The sequence below is a fragment of the Sinohyriopsis cumingii genome, chromosome 9, assembly GCF_028554795.1.
Source record: "Sinohyriopsis cumingii isolate HCF-2022 chromosome 9, ASM2855479v2, whole genome shotgun sequence".
NCBI classification, from domain to species: Eukaryota; Metazoa; Mollusca; class Bivalvia; order Unionida; family Unionidae; genus Sinohyriopsis; species Sinohyriopsis cumingii.
Window position 1 is genome coordinate 120,962,545 of NC_142969.1, and position 22,622 is coordinate 120,985,166.

At 35.3% G+C, this 22,622-nt stretch overlaps 1 protein-coding gene across 2 annotated transcripts; it reads right to left on the reverse strand.

Annotated features, from left to right (window-relative positions):
• Nucleotides 1-5,051: 5,051 nt before the first annotated feature.
• On the reverse strand, nucleotides 5,052-12,385 carry LOC149792612 (uncharacterized). 2 transcript variants are annotated; one of them, XM_089971244.1, is made up of 6 exons: nucleotides 12,260-12,385; nucleotides 11,120-11,183; nucleotides 8,875-10,308; nucleotides 8,379-8,529; nucleotides 7,864-8,002; nucleotides 5,052-7,593 (listed from the first exon to the last, which is right to left on the reverse strand). In XM_089971244.1, the coding sequence occupies exons 3-6, from the start codon at nucleotides 10,296-10,298 to the stop codon at nucleotides 6,947-6,949; spliced, it is 2,361 nt and encodes a 786-aa protein (XP_089827370.1). In that variant the 5' UTR covers nucleotides 10,299-10,308; nucleotides 11,120-11,183; nucleotides 12,260-12,385; the 3' UTR covers nucleotides 5,052-6,946. The 2 variants fall into 2 exon arrangements, with proteins under 2 accessions (XP_089827370.1, XP_089827368.1); XM_089971242.1 differs by lacking the exon at nucleotides 12,260-12,385 and adding an exon at nucleotides 11,751-11,902.
• Nucleotides 12,386-22,622: the final 10,237 nt, after the last annotated feature.

Genomic DNA, 22,622 nt, shown 5'->3' on the forward strand with positions numbered 1-22,622 from the left:
ACTTGAAATTATAACGAATACATGTTATCAAAGTCGTTACAGTGGCATGCCTCATAACACCATACTATATTCACTCAACATATTTATGAACAAGTCGATATGACCTCTTTAGCTACATTCTATTTAAATGTGTCATGTTTTATGGTAACAATTATTTTTTAAATTAGAATGTTATCCTAATACATAGGAGGGAATTTTATAAATTGCCTATTATCTTAATACTTAAATAAAAGTATTGAAATCATCGATATAGTTTGATAGCTTATACATAAGTTTCTGAAACCAGTTATCTGAAATAAATGTTTTCCTGTCCATGTAATGTCGATGATTGCTATTAAATCTATTCTAAAATTATAAATATTTTCACAACATGGTTTCTTTTACCGCAGTCGTAGCATCGGTCTCGTCGATAGAAAATATATGCACGGGGAATAGTGGTATAGGAGCACAATCCTGGTTATGTAGTGCCAATACTAGGAGCACAATCCTGGTTATGTAGTGCCAATACTAGGAGCACAATCCTGGTTATGTAGTGCCAATACTAGGAGCACAATCCTGGTTATGTAGTGCCAATACTAGGAGCACAATCCTGGTTATGTAGTGCCAATACTAGGAGCACAATCCTGGTTATGTAGTGCCAATACAAGTCAGAGAGCAAAACTGTTAAAGAGCAAATCCTTTGAACAAATAACAGGAACATGAATCTGTCCATAGAGGGCTTGCCTAACTAATCAACTAATCGGGTAATTGATCAATATACATGTATATGCTAACATGAATTATGGATACAGCATAGTTATACAATCGATATGTTAGCTAAAATTAATAATGGATACAGTACAGAGTTTATGCAGTCGATATCCTAGCTAAGACTTATTAAGATTTTTTTATATTTAGTACAACAGTTGCTTTATCTTAACAACATGTGATTGACATTATATATTCTTTGCACTGATGTGGTTAGGCTTGTCTGACAAGTTAGCAAACAGTTTGTGTCCTCTGACCAGTCAGAGAACTCGTGTTCATTTCTGACCTAGCTCTTGCCTGCTGTGTTCACAGATCACCTATCATTTCCACGGTGGCAGCTTACAATACATTCCGACATAGCGTCTAATGTAAATTATAAATCACTAAAGTGAACTGTACAAACTGGTTTCCAATTCAGAAAAATGTGACTGAAACTTTCGTTGGTTGAGAAGTTTATGTTTTCTCCTATCGTACAGAAACGATCCTCTAAGTTCCGCACCATTTCATAATACTAAATGACAATTTATACAAATATTTAAGATCAAACTAAGTTCGAAAGTTCTGAAACCATGTTCTTGAGGTGTCATGTAATGGGATCCTTGTGTACAAGTCAATATGGCTTTGTGTACTTTTTAGGCCCAACAGCGGGACTTAAATGCACTGATTCACTTCATAAATGTTCTTAGTAATTCCAATACAACGATTACAAAAGCTAATTGATCTATACAGCTGGACCTGAATATTATTCTGGATGTGATTGACAATATTTACCTCGAATTATAACGTAACTATTACATCGAAATACAAAACGATATTGTAGAAACGGAGTAAAAGAGCATGTCAAACAAAGATAAAGGCAACAAAGAGTAAAAGCACTCAACTGCAAGTAAAACGTTTTATTCAAAAGCACTCTTCAAGAATGTCTACGACCAGGATGGTCCCATTGGTCGCCTCTTACGAAATTCAGGAGAGGAAAATCTGGCCTGCTATATACCATCGTTATAAATACAAGGTATGTGAGTAACAGTCACCCAATGAACAGCTATAAAATGGCAGGTAAAATTGTAAGGTGAACATTAATGTGTAGTTGTTGAAAATGACACCTCCACCAGATACATTAATGTGATTCTTTAAAACTGACATTTGTAGTTTCTTCATGGAATGTTGGCTTAGTACAAGATAATCTTCAAACTTGGTCCCGTGCACACCACTTCTTACATTTAATGTCGTTAATCTGTTGCCTCATATTTCCCTTACAAAGTGGATCAGTTACATGGGACACCTGTGTTGTATATTCATAAGTAGTTTTGTATGTGATTACGGTGGCCTGTCCTACTTAAGTAATGTTCCCGTTTTTACTTGCGCACTTCACATGGATTCTTGTCGTTCAATCGCCAGCCATATTTTGCTGCTGATTTCTTTTTTGCATGATATTTTGTAATTTGTTAACACCATCAGCAGTTTCAAACATCGAATTTCGATCCGTCTAAAGGATTTTTGCGAAATGAAAACGCCCGTTATCATCTAATGCGTCAATGAAAATGTCAGTATGTCTGACTATACATTGTGGGCCTGTAAATATATAAATAGGCCAAATGAATTGAAATTGTGTCATCGGGGGGACTTCAGAAGCGTGTATATGTTAAGTAAAAGAAATAACATAATATAACACGCTACATGCGATAAATTGGTCAACTATATCAAGAGATAATCTGGTGGTGTTCGCTGTCTTTGCTGTAAAATAAGCGTGCCCATGTCTAGGCTAGGCTACAGAGGGTAAGTTTATTTTTTTACACAGTATAGAAAACCAAGTATCTATTACAACTACTGCCAAGGCCAGTGTTAGATATAACAAACAAACATTAGTTTAACACCATATTAGGAATGTGTTTGATGACCTTTTCGTTTTAGCTTCAAATACCTCAGTCCGCCCTTGAATGTTTTATTAGCCTTTCCATTGGACCGACGCTTCCAAAGTAATCTGCACCAATTTCTAACTGATAGCTGTGAATTCCCCGGCGCTCTTAATCCGAAAGTCTACAAGCTAAAAAGACCACAGTTTATTGTACACCTATTGATTTTTTGAACAAAATTGAACCAGAAATGTACCTTCAAATCCGAAAAGTCGGCAAACGATACTATCGTTTTATGATTTGGTATGGCCATACTTTCAAACGCCTCTGAAAGTGATGCTTCCTCGATGTTTTAATGTTACAACTGAACAAGAGTTAATAATTATGGCATAGCCATTCTTGACATACTCACGGGAATGTGTGGCATTCTCTTTAACAAATCGTTTCAACAATTCGTTAAGACCAGATGTAAATAACTGTCAAAATAATGTTGTTGTTTCCATTGCAGCCTCTCACAATATTCCTCCAGAAAGAACGTAACACTTTTCAAGTTATACAGCTGGCGATATCGTACGTTAGGGATATTTGGCAATTGCACAATAGCTCTAAATCACATGCATGGCTATGCTGCCCTCATGCATCGAAGAACTAGTATGATTAACTGTGATAGTGGTGAACATGTGTGATTTTATTATTTTAAGATGGGTTGTTATTAACTTCTTGCAGAAAATCCAGACTAAACAAGGCCGCATCCACCAGAAAGACACCAACTTTTATTATATTCTGATTCAATAGCAAGAGGTATTATATGTTCATTTTTCCCCCGTTAAGTTTACATTGTCAGAATCGTTCAATATTACCCAATACTGAACTCGCGCAACAATACACATATAGCATTTACGTGCATAAAGGAACTACTTTCTATCGTAAACAAACAATGGACGCAGACGCCAGCACTTTTGATTTTGTACACAAATCATATACACTCGGGTAAGAGGCTCTTCACGTTATGGTTGTGTAAATTTGTTTCTGAATTAACTAAAACAGATGTTTCGTGGACTGCCAGATACCAGCTGATTTGGTACATTCCGCGTTGATACAATGTTACGACAGACGCAAGATAATGTCCTTCCAAAAAACATACAAGTGACAAGTCATATACTCTCTTCTTTACCTGGTGATAAGAATGGCAAAATAAAATATACTTAGTTTTACATCCTGAATTTGCTCAAAATGTATTTTCTTAATTCTGCAAATCCGAATTACATGAATCATGTCATAGGGTTTCAAGCTGGATTACACATTTCAAAATTGTGTTGTAATTTCGATGATAAGTGAAATTGCATCCTCCTTACTGTACTCAAAATGTAATAAGCATTAAATTCCATAGCGTCGTTTTGATAATTGCAATTGAAAGACTTCATATTTTCCCCACATTATGATTTCAAACATTCAATGACAGAAACAGAAACACATTTGCGGATGTCAACACGCTTGTCCCTAGCTTATTAAATCCTATGTGTTTCAAGTGGAATCGTCACATACAAATCCAGTCGATAATCACGAAATTTCCTGGAATCGAGGAAAATACCAAAATCTATTCATTCCAGATCATATGGAAAAGTTGTTGCAATGCACATTCATTCACAATATGACTCCACATTTCAATTTTAACTAGACACGCCATTTTCTTTCGAAAATTATGTCGAGCGCGAGACTAAGTTCAAATTTATCTGGGCGGAGTTATGTGCGCAGTAATAATGTTGATTTGTGTAATGATGAATATGTGCTTGTGTATTTAATTTGGAATGTGGCATACATTCATTTACGTTGTTTATTATAATGCATTGTGTTTATATAATTAAATCTTAGGTACAATTAAAAAAATGTTCATATAATAAAAAGGTTACTGCCTTTGTAAGGGAAAATATGAACTCGTTTTGTCAGAAGGATATACTGCACTCCCAAGACCGTGCAGTATTCCATCCCAAAACTCGTTCATATTTTCCCAAACAAATGCAGTAACCTATAATTATACAATATTAGTAAACATTTCATAAAATAAATACTAAATATAATTTATGTTAAATTAGACATGCCACAAATGGGGATGATATTAAAAAAATATTAAATGTTGGCTTTTCAATAAGATATGAGGCTCCGAGGTTCAAGTTACAAACAATTGACACCTTTCTCAAATTAACCTTTTTGTAGGGTTTGCATTTTATATATTGAACTAGATATTTTGGTATTATTTGCTTTTGCTCTAAAGTACAAACAAAAAACAGCAAATCTATCGACGTTATTATTTGCATAAGACAATCGAAAAAGAAATATCCATGTGGCCATATTAACGTTTCAGTATTTGTTGACAAGATGAACAATTGGGAAGTAATATAGAATCTCTATTAACGGATGAAGAATAACAGAGAACAAAATATAAGGCAAGTATACATTCTGATGCATTTATTTTGCTATTGAACAAGCTGTATTGAAATGTCAATGAATATTCTCTGCCCTTGAGCAGGAAATGGCATAAGGGCGTAACAGATTTTATAAATATATATTCATGATCAATTCGTTGTTTGGTGTAGTGTTTTAAGGCAAATATAAAAAAATGCAAGTTACTTGGTACCAACATACTAGTTTTGGTGCAACTTTTAATTATCTGTGTATATTTCTCAATCTCGTTGATAGATCCCCGTCATATTTCGCATTAATCTTATAGGTGTACGCTTGTTTGCCCCTATGACCTCTGTACACGCTTGTTTACCCCTATGATCTTTGTAACAGGGTCGCAGTCGTAGAAACTGTGCGTTAAGATTTTGGTTACTGTTCTTCCATTTGTCAATATTTCCCAAACCCCGTGATTGATTTTCTTCTTATTTTGGGATACATCGTACTTGGTATACATCAATATGAAGAAGAGGCACATGATACAGACACATCGACGTGCCTTTTGATATTAGGGTAAAGGTCACAGTCATATAAAACATGTGTTAGGGAACTAAACGTTTGCTTAATTATTTCTTTTACATGTATTTCTTAAACATCGTTGTTTATCCTTGTAGTGAATCATTATGAAGTCATGGTCATTCATTTGGCGACATGCTGTAAGCTCTTGTTTCCTTGGAGTCATGGACACTGTCAAAGAAAAATTGAATTAAGGGTTTGGTATCGGTTTTGCTTATATTTAATTAAACCTCCTGATGGATGATCGTCATACTTTGGATGAATCATCATAACAGTAAGATAAGTTATTGTGCTACTTGCTCGCTTAACCTTTATACCTGGAGTCACGGTCAAACATTTCCTGGAATCTGTATTTGCTATAGAAGTAGCCCCTATATAGTCACAAATGCAACGCTAACTATGCAAGTACAGCCAACTGAAATTGGAATAAAATACAAATTAGATTACCCGTAACAATGAACCATAGCATGTCTTTTATATAAAGACAACTGAGGGACCATACTGAAGTGATCTTTAGGAGACATTGACCTCCAAATAAATGTAAAATGTTACTGGTTTATTATAGATGGGTTCAAAGCAACTTGGTTTTTGTACACAGTAAGTCGGTAGAGCGGATTTGACTATATAATTTTATTAAAGCATAGGTACCTATGGCGCAAACTACTTTCTTATGGGCAGGAAAAGATAAAACAGCGTGCATCGTTTGCGCGAAAATAACGATGTTGATGTGTTTCTTTTTAAAAATAATGCATTGTGTGATATTCAAGTAATCAAAAGTAAACAAACTCAACACTGATCATCGTGTCAATTGTGTAAAGCAAAGTGTTTATTTCAATATAATTGTACAAATAAAAATATGGAAAATATTCTGTCAACGAGAGATTAATATCTACGAATAAAAATGGAACATTGGATGAAGGAAATAACATATGGAATACATGTATCATATAAAATATACAATAACCAAAACAAAAACGGACATAAATTTAAACGTTTAAAAGAGTTTTATTTACAACTTGGTAACTTCTTAAAAAGCTATTAAAAAGTACTAATATTTACTTGAACATATGTGTACAAATATAAAAAAATTAAATTAGATGGAAGAATCCACATATAAAAATGGAGCATTGGATGAAAGAAACAGTACTTGGAATTCATATGTTATATAAAATATACAATAATCAAAACGTTTTTTTAAAAACAAAAACAGGCTTTAAATTAAAATGTGTAACAAAGAGTGGGTTTTTTACACACAAGAACTGTATTTTTATAAAGTTGTATAGTTGGAGAAAATGATGTCTGAATATTTATATACAATCTGGGAAACAAGGGGAACAAAGAGCATACATTGTGTGTGCCAACTTGTTTTCTTATCAACCTCCACATCCTCCACATCCTCCACCACAGCCTCCACCACATCCTCCACCGCATCCTCCACATCCTCCACATCCACCACATCCACCTGCATCTCCTCCACCGTCTCCGGACCCAACACCACCTGCACAGTCATGTCCATCTGTGGCACAGGGTAGGTCACCTGAAACATCTCCGAAGTCCCCAACGCCATCTCCTCCTCCACAACCGGCACAGGCGTAGATTCCATAGTGCTGCCCAATGTAGAAATTAGTTGGTGTGCTCCAAAGGAGCCCACAAGCAAGAATGAAAGCCATATCATCAGAAGGCACAGTCTGTACAGCACGGTCTCCACGTGTGGAGGACAATTGCACAGCAACTCTGTTTCCTTCTTTCCAATTAGCCGGACGAGGGACACACAGGACATGAAGAAGGGATACGGAAAACGCGAGCGCCAAATTTTCAGAAACTTCGTTGCATGCTGCGCCAACCAGTACTGATCCAGTTTTTAAATCAGCCTCCACGGATTCCATGTTGAATTGGAAGTTGTTCTGTAGATATCTAAGTTGCACGCTTGACCACTGTCCTGATGCAATCTTGAAGAATCTCACAAATAATGTTCCCGGTGATCCTGGAACACCACGTTTTCCCGGACTGCCTTGTGTTCCTGTTTTAAGGAATATTATTTTCATTTGATCATAGACGTTAGTTCTAAGCTTAGATAACTCCCAACCTATAATAGGTACAAGTTATTACACAAATGTTAAAATTTAGGAAACTTTTAACTTCTGTAAAAAATATTTTTTGCTAATTAATATATATGTTATTTTCCTTGCATTCATTAAAATGAGCAATTGCTAATAAGAAATTTACGAAAGTATATTTTCATAAATGTTAACTTTTTATCCAAAAAATAGGAGACATTGAAGCAGCAAACCTGGAACACCTGGGATCCCTTTGCGGAAGCCAGTCCATTTACCAAGGCAAATACCCCAATCCCCAGCAGCATTTTTTATAAGAACTGCTCTTTCGTTGGCTCTGGGGTTAAGCGTTATACAGCTTCCTTTCTTTTCTATCTGTGGAAAAGGAAATTTTATTCTATTGGCTTAATATTGTTTTTGAGGAACTCCTCCGACTTTCTTATTTATAATCTCATTCATGTAGATACTAATATACATTTTTTAAAACAATTGCATGTTTGTACCACCAATGCAGCCGTCGCAACTGCCACTGCTATTGCTGCTACCACCACTACCACCACCACCACCACCATCACCATCATCTTCCTTCTACAGTTTGACATATTGCTCCAAGATTGGGAGATCCTCGTTGAAAACCTTTGTTATGTACATATCCTGTCATGTTAACTTTTAAGACTCACAAATGCAGCAACACAAAATGCAAACATTATTTTCATGCGGATTTTAAATACGGTGTTACACATCACCATACCTGTGTAGGTAAAGGAAGCTGATCGGACCCAATCAGATGTGCAACTGCCACCATTTTGTCATGGTGATACACTTGGACGGCAGACATCAGCAGAGGTAAACTGTGAATTATTCTACAGGTGAATATCACTTGTCCAGTATGATTTTTTAGTCTGGAATTAAAACATATTTTCTCAATTAACAGTTATAAAAATGAGACAATGGTTGTTTTAAGGTTAACATTTACGTGCAGGGTTTGGAAGATGGCACATCCATCAGACATTTTAAGGAGATTATTAACAATTGTCATTGGTAGCTCCTTCCTGGGAGGGACGTTTATTAAATTCGGAAGAAAATTCATTCCACCTGCTAGTTGTTATTTAAAAACCTGTGCTGATATGTATGAAAAGAATACATTAAAAGCTTTTGAATTAATAAACTAATCTTTCCATTAATCTGTAAGTAATTTCTACGCAGCTGTAGTAATTGAAAATACGCTACTTCTTACATAACCTTACCTGTGGTTTGCCACTTGACATTGGTTGTCCCTTCCCGGAGGAAGATGCGACAAGGGAATAGGACCCCACAGTTGTTCAACTTTATCTGGTATCACAACTCGTTCATATTGCCCTTGTTCCAGTGTGAACAATGCGTTTCCACGTTTAGGTGGTGAAATGTTGCCTTTCAAATTGCATAACAGCTCACGAGAAATAGGCAATTTCACATCAAAGAAAGAGCCTGTCGCAGCTAATTTACTTTCTACAAGAGGAAGAAAGTTGCATTCCGTCGTCCCCACTTCGATTTCGGAGCCGCAACAAGCGTTTCCCACCTTTTCTGTCATACTTATCCTTAAGTTCTTGTGGAGCTTGGTATCAAATGTGAACGTGTCCGGTTCTCGACTCCTCCACACAATTTTGTCAGATAGTACCTGTCCCCTCGGCCGCTTCAAAGTAATTACAGGGCGTCCAGACGTCCTATCAGTACTGCATGAGATTGCTAGTTTTAACTTTGAATAATGGCCAGAAGCAGTGTGAAGAACAATTTTGTCAAGCTTTACATCAGTTTTCTTGGTAGAAAAGGTGTGAATATCCATTGGTTCGAGGATACTCAGTTTTCCCTGAGGCGGATTTCCACGATACATGGCTCCATACATCGAGAAAGGTTCTTTAAATACTTTCTTCCAAAGTTCGCGTGTGCTCAGGTCAGCTGTACTCAGTTTGGATCCAGGACTGCGATCAGTTACAGTGTCGTCATGGTTAAAAAGCTTGCCAATGAGATCCTCCATGTCACGTTTGTAGATATGTGGATGCAACTGGTGTGTATGCCAAATGAGGTCAATATCATAGCAAGGAACAAGAAATTCTCCTGGGTTCTGTTGCTTCAGGAAAATGAACTTCTTGTAGCGTAGCAGTCCATTGTTAAGAAACTTTTTATCTCTATAGTGTGGCAGAGAGACCTGATAATAGAAAACGCTTTGTCTAGCTGAAGCCTCCTTGATATCGTATGATAACCGGGACATTGTTCTAATTGTTTGCAATCGGGTGGACAAATAATGACTGTCTAGTTCGAAAGGTTCGTCTCTTTCGTGGTATTTTTGGTTCCACAGTCTTTGCGATTTCTGTAGAGCTTTGTGTCTATCTTTAACAAATTTATGGTCGATTACAACACCTACAATGTCCATGCAGTCAGTTACATAAGTTCTGGGACAAAGCATGTGACAATGCCATACCCAATGGATATCTAAAGGCGGCACGAGGGTATCTTTTGGATTTTCTGCAGCAAGAGGAAGCCAGAAGTGTTCGTATCTATAAATGGCTCTGTCGAGAACATCCATTCTATTTAAAGATGGATTGTTGTTGACTTCTCGCAGGAAATCTAAATGAATCAATGCAGCTTCCACCAGCGGGACCCTAAATTTGATTTTCTTCCGGTTGAATTCCATGATTTAATATCTGCAAGCATTTTATAAAATATCATTAATAAAGACAAGCTGAGTTCGTTTTATGACGGATAGTATCAACTTTGTCCTGGGAATGAGACATTTGGGTTTAAAAATATAGAAGAAAAGAAATAATATGGACACCGTTGCATCATTTACATTTTCTTACTATAAGAGGCGTTTTTATTTAATATCTTTGTGTATTTTGATATATGTTTTCTTTCTATAACTCAAAGTAGGAATGCTCCACATGTTCTGAAAATAAAATTGCTCTGAAATGGGAAAGCTGCAATAATTAACATCATAGGTATTTCTGATAAGAAAGAGTCCCAAAAGGACGTTGCGCGTGGCTATACTTAAATTGTAAAACGAAACAAGGACATCTAGTACTAAATATTACAACATGAACATTCTATACTGATTGTATGCCATGACTTATTTGATGTCGGCAACCATGTCATAAAATATAAATCTTGAATTTAATTGAGATTAGGGAAAATATGCAAAATAATAGCAAGTTTTGGCCTTACAATTAGATTTAAAGCTTACGTTACAAACATTGGACACCTTGATATAATATGCATGTAGTAGGGTATGCATTTTATATTTTGAACATTGGATATATTAATATTGTATTTTGCTGTAAAATGAGAATAATGGTAAATCAGCAAAACGCACACCCATACTTATTTGTGTGAGAGAATCGAAAGAGAGGTATCTAGGAAGACACGTTAGCATTTTAGTGTTGGTTGAAAATATAAACATTGAGGAGCTATAATAAAAAGATGAAAAACAATACAGAACAATATAGAAGGCAGGCATACCTTGAGAGGCAAGTGTGTTGCTATCGGTCAATCTGTATTGCAATGTACATTAATATTCCCTGTCCTGGAAAAAAAGTGTGAAAAAGAATGATGTCAGGAGAATCTCATAAAGCTTTTACGCAAGATGCCAGATAATGAACAATTTTTAAAGATACTTGCTGCATCCAGTAGCAATGTTGAGAGGTAAAAGTGTCCATAGCAGGTATTCTGCATTTTATTGTTGACATCAAGCTATTCTTGTTTATTTGTGTTTTTGTTTGTTTATTATTTTATTAAATGCGGCAGATGCCCTTTTAATACCCCCTGACACTTAGTACTGGTGGCATTAAGGTAACAAGTCTGAGTTTTCTACATTGTTAATGCTACCGTTTCATGTAGCACCAAATTACAGTCAAATAAGAAATTTTGTTAGTGCTGTGGAGATCCATTGATTAATTGTACCATTGGTACAGTAAAGTAATGCTAAAAATATATGCCAGATACATTACAAAGTAGCTGGAAACAACTGATGACAATGTTATTGTCTAGCTATTAATGCGCATCGCAAACGCTCACTTTACCTACCTTACTGCTACTCTGAAAATCAGAATATAAAAGCGATATATGTGCATATGATCTCGGTAAAATGTACCATGATAAATCCGGGCTTTGATAGTCATTTTTCTGCAACTGGAATTCATTTGATACACTTTTCACATTTTCACATTGTCCGAAACCGAGACTCAATCCTACGCAGACTGAATTGAGATGACAGCGGTCGGTAAATGCAAGCAAATTAGACCACTCGACTTCGCGGTGCCCGTGTTGTTATTTTAAATATGAACATATTATAATGACAAGGAGATATCGTTACGCGTCAGTAATGTCGGCTGCGCATGAAACGTTATAATTTATTAAACCATTCTAAACAGCGTTACTGACCCAGTTATCAACTGCAACTAATAACGAGTAAAATTGATTGTTAAGATATAGTAGGACACGTCTTTAAGTGTATGTGTGTGTGTGTGTGTGTTTGTGTGTGTTTGTGTGTGTGTGTGTGTTTATGTGTGCATACGCCATTTGATGAATATTTACTTAGATATAAAATAAGAACTAATTTGAAAAGATTATGGAAAGAACAGCTAATAAAAGAAACCTTACCTTGACGTTGAGGAAGAGAACTGAACCGTTTACAAATTCTCGGCAGTTATGCTCATTATGTAGGTAGCTTTGTGAATGCGTCATCGTTATCGTTGAGTTATCTGATTCCCGTAGGAGTCGATCAAAAGTAATATGCCACTCTTGCGTGCTGAGATAATAATTTAGTATGCTGTACACAAGAGAAAGTGTAAAGAATTTCAAGTTAGAATCAAAATAATGAATTGAAAAGAGGTTCATATTTCATAATATAACTAGCTGACATATGTTGCAATTGTCTACATTTTACAACCGCGCCGGCTGCTTGCGTAGTGCTGATTCTTCGTGACCATGTTGTTCACTTATCCCATAGATTTTACAGTTCAATGTATAGAAATTAAAGATCACAATATTTCTCTCTATTTATGGCCAGCGTAAAATTTTGAGACATCGCCACTAGCGTTTCATGATATAACTGTTTTACATGACCAATACCATATTTCATAAGCACTGAACACTACTATGGATAAATACTAGCCGAGTGGTTAGAGCGTCCGCCTCCGGTGCTACAAGTAGCTTGTTTAAACCCCGGCAGAGTAAAACCAAAGACTTATAGAATGGTACAACCAGCTGCCTCGCTCAGCGCTCTGCATTAAAAAGTTAATTTTAGGGCTGGTAGACCTGGCGTCTGGATAATGTATATGGCTGGGACATCATGATGCATGCCTGCGGCATGATTTTTCAATGCCAAACATCACTATACACTGTTATACGGCAGACATCGTAGCGATATGACTGAAATAATTGTTAAAACTACGTTAAAATCCAAAACACAGATACACAGGTAGTAAAACAATGCAGACTTAAGAGAGGGTTTGTTTATGGAAGAGAGTAGGAGCGGTTAATAAATGCAAGATATTGCGTATATCTGTTTATCGACGTATCTAAGCAACAATACTAAACTTTTTCAGCTTTCAGAAACATACAGCTTAAATATGTTTCTTTTTCAGCTTTTAGAAGCATACAGCTTAAGTACGTTTCTTTTTCAGCATCTTGGAAACCTAGTTGCAATAGGTGCATCGTGTTTGGCATTTTGTCAAGGTAAGGCAAATGGAGGTTGTTTCCAATTATTGTTCCTTCCTCAAACGATTTTAGAAACAAAAAAAAAACAAAAAAGGAAATTAAAAACAAATTAAGGTGGCCACGTATTTTGATACTTTGATATTTCGTAATTATGTCTAAAAATTGCGAAGCATTTTAATTTGTAAACACGACGATGCAAGAGACTCTATCGCATGTAAGGATACCAGGAGCAAACGCGCAAAACAACCACCTTATAGAGCAGTTGGATTAACTGGGAAAGCAAATTCCAGTCAACATTATTATTTTGGGAAAAGTATGCATGGAATTTAAAAATGGGTGTAAAAGGTTCAGTTAGACACTTGTGATACGGATATCAGGCGTTTATGATGAGCAACCATGTGTGGAAAAAGTGGTATAATGCAGAGTCAATTGGCAAACACCTAGATCAAGGAGGAAAAAGCCCCTGTGAGAAAATCAACCAATCAGAACAATTATTTTTAGCGCATACTGACAAATTAACGCTACAAGATTATAGTCTTAATAACATTTCAAATAATACACAATTCTGATGAATCGCATTCCCTCACAAATAGGAAGTACCGTACCTGCTGTAATTAAACAACACATATAAAATAATTTACATGCTGTGTAAACTACTAGTATTTTTATCGCCAGATTTTAGAGTCGACGTTTTGGTGATGCATATTGTTAGTCTGTTTGTCTGAGCTTAGTCCATCTGTCAATCGTATGTCGTATATATTCATAAATATTTGAGATTAGCATACAAATAGTTTGTTGCTCTCTTGTCTATATAATGATGATTATCAAACAAAATATGTTTTATTGTATCCCCACCTTAATCTCTGGAGGAGGTCAGAATTGGGATGTAGAAATATAATTTACAGTAATGTTCTTAAATAGTCTTTCGACAATACAAAGGTGATGCCTTCGTTGCCGAAATACATATGATATTTGCAACATTTTGTTATAGTTTTGAGGAAATGTTGTTGTTGGTGTTTTTGTTGTAGGGTTTGATGCCATTTTCAGCACAAGAGTGGCTATACATGGCGACCAAAATAAATGGTGGAGGAAGAACCCTTGAAAACCACTGGGAATAACCACAGACCAAGGAGAAGCTACTGGCAAGATTTCTCACGTGCCCACTTCATCCGAGCCTGAGACTCGAACCCACGTAGACAGAGGTGAGATGACAGTGATATACGGTGAGCGCTTTAGACCACACGACCACTCATTCATTCTCCAGAGAGTGCAAGGATTCGAAAAGGGATTTAAAATCGTCATGTTTCAAACGTTGAGAAAAGGCAACCAGGTTATTACCAACGGAAGTTACTCATGTGCTTAAAGATCAATCATGCACATCAAATTGCACCGTATCAAGACGTTGGCTTAAAAAATGTTTATTTTGGGGTTATTTAGCAACATTACAATGAAAACTTTTGAACTTATCAAAACGTTCTTTTTAAAAAAATCGGGACTAGAGGTAAAACATATATTTGGCCATTTACATGGACTTGCGGGACGTAATAGAGCAAGAGGTTGCTCAGAACCAATGAGTAGTAAAAGTTCCATCATAATGGATATTTAGGGACTAAAGTCAAGGTAGAGTATATTCTGGACTTTCTTAGGATTATGGTAATATAGCTTATATAATGGAACAGGTCAGATTATGGAAAGGTTGTGCTTGTTCTTAGGGAGAGTATCCATCAGAGATTCTTGAGACACGGTAAATGTTTGGTCCCTTTTAAATCAGAACAAACTGAGAAATTCATTGGTTAAAATATATTTTCAAGAAAGAATCATTTTTATATTTAGTTATAAAGGCAGGAGATGCAAAGAATTAGTTTGAGAGCACAACTATATCCAAGCCATTGTCCTGACTTTGGCATCGACATGTTTGTCCACAACCTCAATCCTTTCTCTCCTCTGTGTGGAACGTATTAAATCGATACCTTTGCATGCCTACCTCTTTTTGCCATTCATTATATAAAGTTTGAAGTTGTTCTCTTGAAAGATTTGAGGAATTTTCACTACACTGTAGTCAGATAACGGACGCACACAAGAATGCTCTTACATGATAAAGTAGTGTCTGCTTTCTGTTTGGATTTCGCATACGATCCGTAAACATTATGTCTATTGTAATCAATGTATAAAAACAAGAAAATGAGCCTAAGTTCCCTAGCAGTAAAGACTTATTTGTGACATACACAATGTGATATCCCACAGTCTGGTGGATAGAAGAGTGATCATGCGCCCTCTTATATAGTGTAAATGGCGATAAATAGATTTTAAAACTAGGAACCGTCCTTAGATAATGTTCACACCGAGGAGTTCTTGGAGGTTTTGAAAACGCTTGTGTTTAATATAAAAGAAATACATTTTTATTTTAAAGTTTTGCCTATTTTTGCCTTTTGCTTTGTTCTGCATGTCAGTTTAGAGAGAGCTAAAGTCACTTTTTACAATATAGCCAGGAGTGCGATTATGTGTCCTTAATTAATATAGATGCATACAAAATGTGAGTAAAACGTACACAAAGACACACATGCACACACAATACAGTTGTTACTCCAGAAAAAAAGCTTTGTTATCACAGAATGAACATATTGGAACGCCATTTACAGTGATATTGATTATTCGGGTAGATCAACTGAAAACATTATTTGCAGGATATAGGTCAACAAGAATAATCCACCCTTAATATGTCGAAGTATTTCGTTCATCGTTGTCCGTTTATACTTTTAGTGTGCATATATTTAAAGTGTGCCACATATTAGAAATCTTAAAACTATAACTACCCCCCCATACACACACACTTTACACAGATTTAAAATATTAAAGATAACAGTTTATTATCAAATACAGTTGTTTGACGTTTACATTGACATTTAAGCATCTAGTATATTTTGTATTTCTAGAAATAGATGTATGTAATCACTCGAACTTTTTAAAAAGATTTGAGATTCGTTCTTCGAGGAAACCTATATGATTGCTGCTTTAAGTTTTATTTTATTGCAGAAAACGTGTAAAGGAAGTAGTGCGCTGAAAAAGAGTCGAGTTGACAGGAAACAAAATCGACGATTGGCTGGTGCCAGCAATTAAACTCTCCCTTTCATGGAAGTATTTACAATGTAAATGAAAAATATATTCATATCTTTACCACCGTTCAGCAATTCTATAAGACGAGAATGAAAGGTCAATATAATACATTTATTACGTGGTGATGGTGTTGGAAGATCATTATCTAGAAGATGATGTATGACGATATTATATCGAATAAATAATTAAAATACAATATAAAATGAATGGATGGAACAAACAGAGAACTGAGCAGAGATATATAATAGAATAATACGAGCGCCCGCATGTAAATACAAGGATTTAAACAATGATATAAAGAAAATTAAACCAAACATGACATTTGAAGAATATACATATATGTTATTTCATTTGTGCTTTTGAAGAATATATATATATGTTATTTCATTTGTGCTTTCGATACTCGCTCGATTCTATCATAACAAAATCTCTCGGTACCTTTAAGGTTCCGTGTCTCTCAACTTCCATTATCCCGTCCCTCGCACAATTTATAACGAGAGAATTCGTTCTACTCCTCCGGAGCTAAGAACCTCTTACCTTTCAGCGTAAACTTTGATTGACAATGTTCTGTCGAGGAAAATACTTAAAACATTGAATTTCCTCTAGGAAACACACACCTCTCATTTAGATTAGCCAATCAAGATTAAATTTATTTAACCATGGAAAATTACCACACGCCTATCAAGGTTTGAATAACTATTCATATTCTTGCATTAACATAAAAAACCGATTTCTTAAAAGTCTCATCTCATGACACTTATTTTAAATGGCACCACAATTCTTTCTGCATCATTTGAACTCTGTTTTTTGTCGATACTTACATCCTCAAAGTCACCTCGCCTCGTCCATATGTGTGACCGTTATCAATGGACTCTGATTAACATTCAACCAAACTTAATCCAGAAACATTAAAGGCTGCAGCCTAGCTACGTAATACGGTACCTAAACCTATTCGTGAATTTAATTTGTTACGTGTCACTGTGTCCGCGGTAAGATGCACTCAGTTATGCGTTGCGAAACAACTTACAAAATCCACACTGTTAAAACATCCATCACTGAATTTATCATCAAACCAATATATTCATTTTTCAACAATTTAATTACGGAGTCGGTCACTTCTTGGTAGATTGAAATACGTTAACTCTTGCACCTCTATATTTTATTTTAAACTCATGATTTATTGAAATAACTAACTTATATACTCGCTTATAAGTCGAGGAAGACAGCTAACATCACAGATTCTAATATGTCGTAGCACAATGCGCCTGCAGATCAGGGCCCATGTTGTTTTGTGTACTGATCGCTCCTAAGAAACTGCATATACTTATATCTGCCGGCGCATTATACCCGGATCTGGTAAAAATCTTAATATCTGCAAAATATAATGTTAGTTATGATTAGAAAGTATGTTGCTAAAATTATATTATATAACCTAGGCAAAGTCAGACACACCAGGTAAATTGCAGGGAAATTCCAATAACTTAGACCCAGACCCAATAAAGCACATTTACTTCTATTATTAATGATCCTAATATTAAACCAAACACACAAAGAATATGATGGCTATGTGTTAGTTGTTTACCGAATAAAATGTTAAAAAATCAACAATACAGGTTAAGCTGAATATTAAACATTTTGGAGACGGTTAAGTCCAATATAATGTTAAGTTACAATATCATATGATGAAAACAAATTGTGAAGCTATCTAACATTGCAAATTAAATATACATAACATTATGAAAAACATTCCTGCTTGAAGCACCAAAATTACAACAATTTTATAAACTTTTTTAATGACTTGACTTTGGATGAGTTTCATTTATGACTAACGCGTGTTCTGAAGTTTTATTTGTCACTCGACCTTGTAGTTCATGACACGTAACAGTAGTATTGACTATAGTTAGGTAAAAATTATCTCCATTACTGTACGTGGTCAGCACGTGTCCGCATTCAGTGAATTACTACTGACTACGGCTAAATAAAAACACCGACGGAAACATGGAATACTGACCACGTCATAAATCTGATCACCACCAGACACCGAGAAAGACTGCAAAGATTTCTCCAACATATGAGTGATGGAGAATCAATATATATATATATATATATATATATATATATATATATATATATATATATATATATATATATATATATATATATATATATATATATATATATATATATATATATTCCTCATCCAAATAAAAATCCAAATTAAATAAAGGAAATCTGAATTCAACCAAAGATTTCAATTGTAAGAAAACTATGATTAAACAGATTGAAAATGGATGGCTAGTGATTGGCTGGTGCTTCTGTTAGTTTGAGAGAGAGAGAGAGAGAGAGAGAGAGAGAGAGAGTCAAACTGTCTTTGATACAACTTCTCCTTCACGTCAATAGTCATCATTGAAAGCCATGGGAGACTATCGGCTATGCTCCTTTCTCACCCGTGGTTGCATGTGCAGAGATGTCCTGCTTTGCATCAGTTCGGGTAAACAAATATAAGTCATCAACAATACAATTTAAATTTCCAACACATAATTGAAAGTTCCGTGTTATCGGTTGTGTTTTTAAAGGGAAACTTTGGATCATTCAGACAGAGTGGAACGTCATATTGGGTCACAATGGAGAGATTTTACTCAGGCTCGCAAGGATTGGTTAAGCAGGTTTAAGCACGGTACACTCTGCAGTTTGATCTTGTCCTAGGTGTGTGTGTGTGTGTACAATTTGGACTTTTAAAGTTACTTCAATAATTTTTCAGTCATATCGCTACAATGTCTGAAGTGTGGCAGTTTTAGTGATGTCTAGCACTGTGACAGCATGCCGCAGACACGTAGCCTAATGTCGCACCCAGTCACATTATCCTGACACCAGGCCGACAAGTCCTAACAATAACCTAACAATAACCTCTTAATGCTGAGCGCCAAGCGAGGCAGCTGTTAGTACCGTTTTTATATTCTTTGGTATGACTCGGCCGGGGATCGATCCCACGATCTCACGCATTGGAGGAGGATGCGGTAACCACTAGGTCATCCGAGCTGTCTGATCTTGTACTAGGAGTTTAATGAAACACAAGCGACTGCAAAAGCAAAGACTCTCATATATATGAGGTGTCAACCAAGATCGAAGGATTACAATACCCTGGCTACACTCGTCATAAACTCCAGTTTCAAATGTACCCTTCACCATATCAGCAACTATGACACAATCATAAGGATTAGCTTAGACAGAAATATTCTGTAGTTTCTTTTCAAAAGTTTATCTTTTGAATTTCATTGATGTATTTCTTTATTATTTCCTGATATTAATAAGTCGTTGTGTTTCTCTGGCTGCATGGTTTTCCATCCTTATTAACAAACCTAATTTCGTTCAAAGCTGAATGAAAATCACCCCTTGTACGCGCGCGTTTCCATAGCAGTAGATTAGCTTGCATTACTGTGCGATGTTCAAGCTAAATTCATTAACTGAACGACATCTGAAATGTTGAACACAAGGTTGAAATATTGTTTTGTTTGAAATTGTTATACCAATAACATAACAGAATAAATAATGTATGTAAGTACATAAGAAAGAAACCCTCTTATATTTGGCTATTAACCCAAATTTTTTAATTCCAAACCATTACTGTCACTTTTTGCCAATGGATAAACACAGCCTCGTTCTGACTAATATAATGTAATACGGAAAATACGTCTGGTATTAATATTAGGAAAACTGTTCGGTTGCAAAAGCTAGTCCGTTAAATAATACCGCGTTGATAAACTGGAAGCATTCAAGAGGCAACAGTTACTTTAAATCATATCTTTGCAGAAACTACTTTACCGTCAAAAAATGACGCGTAATGATTTTGCCTCAGCTTACTTTAGTAATAGGTTTAAAGGCAAATAACGCAGCAACGGTCAAAATTTTAGATCAGTCACATCCACGAACTTTCGAATTCCAAAATCTAATAAAGCACGATCTAAAATCGTGTTCAGTACTCTTGGCCCATAATATGAAATTATATCCCAAAACATATCATTGAATCTTCTCGTAGGTCAGCATCATTGGGCCGAAAATATGGACTAATGTTCACAAGGAATTTAAGTATATCAGCTTTTTACAATAGATAAATTACATCGATGAAATAGAAGTCTTTACTAAATACCTTCTGCTACATTTTGTATTTCCAATTATGGTGGTACGTGTTATGGATAAATTTAATTTTGACTAGTGAACATTGACAGTAGTTACGTCTGTAAGCATGTCTACAATTAATATGGGTAGTTAATTAATCCGTGTCCTTTTAACTTGTGTGCATGTGTGTGTGTGTGTGTGTGTGTGTGTGTTAAGATTGATTGTGGCTTACTTCACTTCGTATATATTTGTTCATATGGCGTAGTGGATCTCAAAGTAGATTAGTTCTGTTGTTGAGTTAAGCTCATGCAGTACAATTATTATTTTTATTAATATTATTGTTATTATTCTTTTATTATTATTATTATTATTATTATTATTATACCAGGCGTCGAATCACATAATACTGATTCCCAGTGACTGTAGGATTTGTCTCTGATGCGTGGAAATAAAATATTACCTACCTAAAGCAGAGAAAGTTATCCAGGGCTGTCGTTCGTACGTTTCGTTGGCAAGGCATTCTCTCTTTAATATGTAGAATGGGGATGATGTTTTTCCGTAATAAAAATACGAATGAACTATTTCTACCTTTGTTTATTTGCCATTAATCTAAAATAAATAGCCCTGCTTTAGAATTTAATATGTTCATACTTGTTTGAACGTATACATTTATGGTGCAAAATATTTAATACGGCGACGGTCTTGTTCGCTAGTAGGATATAATCTGTTTTCAAAGGAAGTGGATTTCAAGTACACACGAAGTGACAGTCATGAGTTTTTTTTAAAAAAAATATAACACATGGGTGAGTTTTCGTGATATTAACATCTTTATCATTTCAAATATGCATAGACAATAAGATGACTGTTAGAAAATTGTCTATTTAGAATGAAAGTGTAAACGCAGAAGGTAATAACCCGTGCAGAAGCGGATTCAGGGAGGACTACACGTAGCTGAATTATACTGTTTGTCGTCTGTTAAGTTATAAGCCGGGTATTGGAGTTGGAGCATTGGAGGTGTCGGATCGGATGTTTCTTCCAGCCTTATAAATCATTGAAATCTATATGAATCACAAAAGTGGAAATCAGTGATTTATTTCTAGCAGTGAAATGTGTATTGTTTTTCCTATCAGTTATGCACGGAGTGGAGACTAAACCAGATCCTGGGTCTAAAGGGAGACCAGAAACCAATCAAGGAGTCAGAAAACATCAACAAGTGTCACAAACGACATATAGCTATCTTAGTAATACCAGGTTAAATTATCCTACCGAGGAACGGCTGCCGATATCACAAGATGCATTATTTACGTATCCATGGCAACTCGGCCTGAGCAGTAGATTATAATTAGTTGACGTATGTGCTTTAACAAATGCGTCACACACACACACACACACACACACACACACACACACATATATATATATATATATATATATATATATATATATATATATATATATATATATATATATATATATATATATATCACCCAATGCCAAAAATTCAATACTGATTACTTTCATGTACAAATCGTCCAATAGATACGATGTTCTTTTGTTAAGCACTATAACATTTCTTTGTACCTCATGCTATATGTACTTGTATCTTGGGCTGGTGGCCTGCATCACAACTAAACATGAATAATAATAATAATAATAATAATAATAATAATAATAAAAATGATAATAATAATAATATATTATTATTATTATTATTATTATTATTATTATTATTATTATTATTAATAATGTGGATATATCGACAAACAATTCTTCAGTTCTTCTTCACTAACTTCATGAATGAAATTTGTGGAGTTGTGATGGAGCAAATTTCTGTCGATCTACGAAAAGCACATTAGAGTAGGCCAGATAACAATCATTCGATATTTAGGGACAGGCGCTTGTTAAATCTCTGTACTCCGGCGATTCCAAATGTCCGGTCAGTAGTGGTATTAATTTTATATTAAGCATTTGTTTACTTATCTGCGAGACGGACTATTAGGGACAAAGCTAACTTCGATTTCATATTGGATATGTCGAAATGGAATATTTTCCAGAAACCGTTTGTAGAAAAGCT

Excerpts from the sequence above, each read along its gene's own strand:
- LOC149792612 (XM_089971244.1), bottom strand. The coding sequence starts at position 10,298 with ATGGAATTCAACCGGAAGAAAATCAAATTTAGGGTCCCGCTGGTGGAA. Across the intron at positions 8,530-8,874 it reads TGTCAAGTGGCAAACCACAG|ACTAAAAAATCATACTGGAC; the intron begins GTAAGGTTATGT and ends TTTTAATTCCAG. Across the intron at positions 8,003-8,378 it reads AGCTTCCTTTACCTACACAG|ATAGAAAAGAAAGGAAGCTG; the intron begins GTATGGTGATGT and ends CCTTTTCCACAG.